We start from the raw sequence: 6,901 nt of genomic DNA, 5'->3' as shown, positions 1-6,901 counted from the left end.
TCCATAAAGGTTTCCATATAAAAGCTTTTGCGTAAAAAACATTCCCAACATTTTTTTCTATTATTAGTAGGGAAAAAATTATAAGCAAAGCAAATAAAATATTGCTCTTATTTGTTATTGTAAATATCTCGAAAAATATTAAATTGCAATTCTTATTTTGAATTTAGTGAAGTAAATATAAAATGCTTTCAAATTTTATTAATATTGAAGTATATCATATTTACTATATTTAAAAAAAATTATACATAAGTTCAGATTAAAAAAGATTTTTAAACAATGTATATATAAAAAAATTTTAATTGCCCAATTCCAAATTAATATAATTAAAACTATTATCATTACTCTGGCTAATAGTTAAAATATATAACATTTTTTTTTAATTAAAAAATTCTTAAACAATAGTAAATTTGTAAAAAAAAATATGTAATGGATTTACTATAGTCATTGTGACGAAAAATGAAATAAATAATAAAGGAATTATTAAAGATAAGTAATTTGTTTTATTTAAATAAGAATCAATTAAAATAAATTTTTGCATTTATTTTTTTATAACTATTTTTAAAAAATATTTCATTCAATAACATTTAGATTCCAATATATAATAATAAATAATAAAAATAAAATAAAATTTCGAACCTTAAAAAAATAAATAAATTGTTTGAAATTTAAATATTTCTTTTAATTACTAACAGATTTTATTTACTTCTTGTTTGATAATTATTTACATTATTATAAGTTTGATAAATTTGATTGTAATATTTGAAAATATGAAAATTTGAGAAACATTAGTTAGGGTAAATTATGAATTTATATTGCGTTCCCAAAATGATCGACTTTAACAATTATTATTGCATCCATTTCCATTTGTTATTCCTCCTATGATATTCGAAACAATATGTCCTCCACTTTGGTTTTTATCGCTTCCAACATTTCCATTGTCAACATTGTTACTATTTCCTCCTTCGGTCATATATCTTATGTTGTTTCCATTTCCCACATTGTTTCCACTTCCTCCATAGTTTCCACGTCTTACATTGCTTCCATTTCCTCCAGTGTTTCCACCTACATTGAAATAAAAAAAAGATTATAAATAACAGCAAGAATATTGATTTCGAAATGAATTCTGACGTTCGTTTTAAAAAAAAACACTATATCAAGAAAATCAAGATAGCCGTAAGACAGGGAAAATTTTTGTTGTCAATGAAACTTGATATATTGAACATATATATTTACAGAAAAAGGCAATATACTTTTTAAAAAGGTAAAAATTTTTAACAATTTTTGATTCTAAAAGGGATAATACTTTATCATCTATTCACCTTTTTTCACTCATTGAAATTTTGTCACATATTTTGATAATTTCTTAATTTTTTCACCTTTCTCATGCTTTGGTTAATTCATGGATGCAATATTTAAAAAATAATAAAATGTACAATGGGTCAGTCCACTGACTTTCGTCTAATAGTGGTTGCGAACAAATTTTTAAAAAATCTAGTTTTAATATATATGTGAAACTCGATGATTCCCTGAGTTCATTAACCATAATATTATGGTAAAAATTTTATTCCCTTTAAAAATATTAAATATCAAAAGTAGGAGGTTCACAATGTGATTTTGTAACCTTAAATTTTTCAATTTTTTTAAAAACGCTATTATTAAAAAACTATTAAAAATTAGATGTTGGAACTCACTAAAAACATAAATCACTTTATTTCGCACAGAGGAACGAAAGAATTATTGCAATAATTTATTATTTTTGGATGATATACGATTTTAAAAAAAATTTCATTTAAATATTCTCAAGATTTTTATTTACTTATAACTTTTTTGTCGGTGCTCCGAAAAAATTGAGGTTTTGCACAAAGATTTTTTATAATATTCTTTACCTTCTATTAAAATCTTACGAAGGTGTTTTGCTTCGTTTTGGAGATATTAATTTTCAAAATTTTCTATTAACCCTTTCAGGGGCAGTGGGACGTATACGTCCCACCTTTTTTGTTGTTGTATTTTTGGTATTTCCGGCATATTTATCTAATAATAATCATATATTTCTTATTTTTAGATTCTAAGGATATAATATAACGAATCTATAATATTGTTTATGAATAATTTATTATTGTTAACTTAATATTATTCCATCAATCTGAAAAATATGCATTTTTTTAATAATTAATTCAGCTATTTGTAAACGCGAAGTGCTACGACTTTGAAAATCTTTACTCGGGGGTTTATGGGGTCCCTGATTACGAATCTGAGGTCAGTTTTTCAAAAATCAAAATGGCGGATCCAATATGGCGGACGACTTTTTAAAAATATAATGCAATTTGTATGAAACTCGTTACCCCGAGTAACAAGTTTCAAGCGAATATATTGAATTTTAAAAAAAATGTCCGCCATATTGGATTCGCCATTTTGAATTTTTAAAATTTGCAAAATCTGACCTCGGATTTGTATTCAGCGACCCAAAAAACGTATAAATACGTAATGAAACAAAAATTTGTATGCTTAGAATAATGTGCCCCTGAAAGGGTTAAAAAAGGTTAATTAAACGACTTGAAGTTAACTGACCAATTTCAAATCGCTACATTTTAATATATTTTTATAAAAAATGGAGCAGTTTGAATTTGGTTAGTTAACTTCAAGTCTTTTAATTAACCTTTTACATAAAATTTTTTTAAAATTATTATCTCCAAAACGAAGCAAAACATCTTCGTGAGATTTTAAAGGAAGGTAAAGAATATTATAAAAAATCATTGTGCAAAACCTCAATTTTTTCGGAGCACCGACAAAAAAGTTATAAGTAAATAAAAATCTTGAGAATATTTAAATGAAATTTTTTTTAAAATCGTGTATCATACAAAAATAATAAATTTTTGCAATAATTCTTTCGTTCCTCTGTGCAGAATAAAGTGATTTATGTTTTTGGTGAGTTCCAACATCTAAGTTTTAATAGTTTTTTAATAATAGCGTTTTTAAAAAAATTGAAAAATTTAAGGTTACAAAAGCACATTGTGAACCTCTTACTTTTAATATTTAATATTTTTAAAGGGAATACATATATTAAAACTAGATTTTTTTAAAATTTGGTCGCAACCACTATTAGACGAAAGTCAGTAGACTGACCCACAATTTAAAAGCATTGATTTAAGCTCAGGAATGTTATAAAAAATGTTAACATTTCTTGACATTCCTTAAGAATATAATTATTACTTTGGAGAGTAGAAAATTGACAGATTTTTTTCTTTTCTATAAATGATTCAATTCACCAATGCTTGCATTTTTCAAAATTTTTCATTAATTTAAAAATTATTTAAACCAAATTTCAATAAATCTATATTTAAATTAGTTAAGGCATTTATTTGCACATTTAAATCTCTTCAAATTTTTAGGACACATTTCAATTTAATTAAATCTTAATCAATTCAAAATTTAATAGATCCAAACTACAATTCATTGTAAAATTTAATTAAAATTTCAAATGATTCAACTTTGAATCAATTATAATTTATATTGGTCAAAGCAAATTTTTCTGATAAAAAATACTCAAGTAAATAATTATAAACAATATAAGTTTCAAATTTTTCGAATTTTAATTAATCCCAGATATTGACAAAATAAAATTGTTGTCTGTAAATAACGGAAATTTCATCGGGTTAAAATATTTTAGTTTGAGTTGAAATGTTGAATAGAGCGTCTTTTTTAAAACGTACAAAAAAAATTGCAATTCAAATAAAATTGCAAAAAAAATATATCTAGGGAAAAAATTTTCGATCATCAAATATGATCATTTGAAATTTTAAAGAAGGTTTTTGAGGAAAATGGTACATGTGATATTTAAAAAAAATGATTACCTTCACTCTCCGTTTCGCATCCAATGCAACATAGTTTTGAGGTACAGCCGTTCCTGCGACTACCTAATTAAAGAACAATTAATTTTTAATATCGAAATAATAAAATTTTTCTTTATAATCAAATTGTAATATTCAAACAAAATAATCATTTCATAAATTAAATCTGAATTTGTTAATTCTGTAAATTGATTTTGTCTTGATCATATATATTGTATAAAATATAAGAAAAAATAAAATTATGATAATTTTATAGAGTGTGTTTTACACTATAGGAGAACATTGTATTACAAATGTAAATTACCTGGACGAGCAAAAGAGTGAGCAACAAGTAGAAGGGTAAAGAAAAGCACAAAACATTTAACAGATGCCATGATCAAAAATCACAATTTTTCCAAAAAAGAGTTGCTGTTTTACTTTCCTAAAAATAGGTAATTGTCTTCTTGAAGACCCAAAAGACACTGAAGTTCTCAGTTCTTTTAAGACCTTTATATATTCGTTTTGTGAATGACTATAATTACGGTGACAACTAATTACTTAGATAAGTTTAGTTAATACGCACTAATAGTATTTTAATGAAGATCTGTGTCGTGGACATTTTCAAAAATCAAAGTAGAGAAAGCTTCTGCATTATACGGTCATTTCTAATTTTTGAAAATGTCCACGACACAGATCTTCATTAAAATACTATTAGTGCGTATTAACTAAACTTATCTAAGTAATTAGTTGTCACCGTAATTATAGTCATTCACAAAACGAATATATAAAGGTCTTGAAAGAACTGAGAACTTCAGTGTCTTTTGGGTTTTCAAGAAGACAATTACCTATTTTTAGAAAAGTAAAACAGCAACTCTTTTTTGGAAAAATTGTGATTTTTGATCATGGCATCTGTTAAATGTTTTGTGCTTTTCTTTACCCTTCTACTTGTTGCTCACTCTTTTGCTCGTCCAGGTAATTTACATGTGTAATACAATGTTCTCCTATAGTGTAAAACACACTCTATAAAATTATCATAATTTTATTTTTTCTTATATTTTATACAATATATATGATCAAGACAAAATCAATTTATAGAATTAACAAATTCAGATTTAATTTATGAAATGATTATTTTGTTTGAATATTACAATTTGATTATAAAGAAAAATTTTATTATTTCGATATTAAAAATTAATTGTTCTTTAATTAGGTCGTCTCATAAAAGTTATAACTGAAGAGTGTACCTCAAGACTATGTTGCAGTGGATGCGAAACGGAAAGTGAAGGTAATCATTTTTTTTAAATATCACATGTACCATTTTCCTTAAAACCTTCATTAAAATTTCAAATCATCATATTTGATGATCAAAAATTTTTTCCCTAGATATATTTTTTTTGCAATTTTGTTTGAATTGCAATTTTTTTTGTACGTTTTAAAAAAGACGCTCTATTCAACATTTCAACTCAAACTAAAATATTTTAACCCGATGAAATTTCCGTTATTTACAGACAACAATTTTATTTTGTCAATATCTGGGATTAATTAAAATTCGAAAAATTTGAAACTTATATATCGTTTATAATTATTTACTTAAGTATTTTTTTTTAGAAAAATTTGCTTTGACCAATATAAATTATAATTGATTCAAATTTGAATCATTTGAAATTTTAATTAAATTTTACAATGAATTGTAGTTTGGATCTATTAAATTTTGAATTGATTAAGATTTAATTAAATTGAAATGTGTCCTAAAAATTTGAAGAGATTTAAATTTTGTGTAAAATGAATTTTGGATTGATTGAATTGATAGCTGATCGATTACAATGTTAATTGCAATAAATGCCTTAACTAATTTAAATATAGATTTATTGAAATTTGGTTTAAATAATTTTTAAATTAATGAAAAATTTTGAATAATGCAAGCATTGGTGAATTGTATCATTTATAGAAAAGAAAAAAATCTGTCAATTTTCTGCTCTCCAAAGTAATAATTATATTCTTAAGGAATGTCAAGAAAATGATAACATTTTTTTTAACATTCCTGAGCTTAAATCAATGTTTTTAAATTGTACATTTTATTATTTTTTAAATATTGCATCCGTGAATTAACCAAAGCATGAGAAAGGTGAAAAAATTAAGAAATTATCAAAATATGTGACAAAATTTCAATGAGTGAAAAAAGGTGAATAAATGATAAAGTATTATCCCTTTTAGAATCAAAAATTGTTAAAAATTTTTACCTTTTTAAAAAGTATATTGCCTTTTTCTGTAAATATATATGTTCAATATATCAAGTTTCCTTGACAACAAAAATTTTCCCTGTCTTACGGCTATCTTGATTTTCTTGATATATAGTGTTTTTTTTTAAAACGAACGTCAGAATTCATTTCGAAATCAATATTCAATATTCTTGCTGTTACTTATAATCTTTTTTTTATTTCAATGTAGGTGGAAACACTGGAGGAAATGGAAGCAATGGAGGAAGTGGAAACAATGTGGGAAATGGAAACAACATAAACTATATAAACAAAGGAGGAAGTAGTAACAATGTTGACAATGGAAATGTTGGAGGAAATAAAAACCAATATGGAGGACATATTGTTTCGAATATCCAAGGAGGAAGAGGAAATAGACTCATAATAACAAATGGAAAAAATGGAATATATGGAAGTGGATGCAATAATAATTGTTAAAGTCGATCATTTTGGGAACGCAATATAAATTCATAATATTACCCTAACTAATGTTTCTCAAATTTTCATATTTTCAAATATTACAATCAAATTTATCAAACTTATAATAATGTAAATAATTATCAAACAAGAAGTAAATAAAATCTGTTAGTAATTAAAAGAAATATTTAAATTTCAAACAATTTATTTATTTTTTTAAGGTTCGAAATTTTATTTTATTTCTATTATTTATTATTATATATATTGGAATCTAAATATTATTGATTGAATATTTTTTAAAAATAGTTATAAAAAATAAATATTGAAAAATTTATTTTAATTGATTCTTATTTAAATAAAACAAATTACTTATCTTTAATAATTCCTTTATTATTTATTTCA

General features: G+C 23.8%; 2 protein-coding genes across 2 annotated transcripts; one reads left to right on the top strand and one right to left on the bottom strand.

The window, feature by feature from the left end:
• Nucleotides 1-672: 672 nt before the first annotated feature.
• Nucleotides 673-4,299, bottom strand: LOC127285558 (N66 matrix protein-like). Its single transcript, XM_051311653.1, has 3 exons — nucleotides 4,153-4,299; nucleotides 3,852-3,914; nucleotides 673-1,062 (listed from the first exon to the last, which is right to left on the bottom strand). Exons 1-3 carry the CDS (start codon nucleotides 4,220-4,222, stop codon nucleotides 836-838), a joined length of 360 nt encoding a protein of 119 aa, XP_051167610.1. The 5' UTR covers nucleotides 4,223-4,299; the 3' UTR covers nucleotides 673-835.
• A 359-nt stretch (nucleotides 4,300-4,658) lies between these two features.
• On the top strand, nucleotides 4,659-6,684 carry LOC127285336 (N66 matrix protein-like). Its single transcript, XM_051311316.1, has 3 exons — nucleotides 4,659-4,799; nucleotides 5,038-5,112; nucleotides 6,276-6,684. The coding sequence occupies exons 1-3, from the start codon at nucleotides 4,730-4,732 to the stop codon at nucleotides 6,518-6,520; spliced, it is 390 nt and encodes a 129-aa protein (XP_051167273.1). The 5' UTR covers nucleotides 4,659-4,729; the 3' UTR covers nucleotides 6,521-6,684.
• The last annotated feature ends 217 nt before the right edge of the window (nucleotides 6,685-6,901 follow it).

The sequence above is a fragment of the Leptopilina boulardi genome, unplaced genomic scaffold (assembly GCF_019393585.1).
Source record: "Leptopilina boulardi isolate dan_hultmark-lab unplaced genomic scaffold, ZJU_Lbou_2.1 LbouV2_121, whole genome shotgun sequence".
NCBI lineage: Eukaryota > Metazoa > Arthropoda > Insecta > Hymenoptera > Figitidae > Leptopilina > Leptopilina boulardi.
This window is presented reverse-complemented; position numbering and strand designations above follow the sequence as displayed.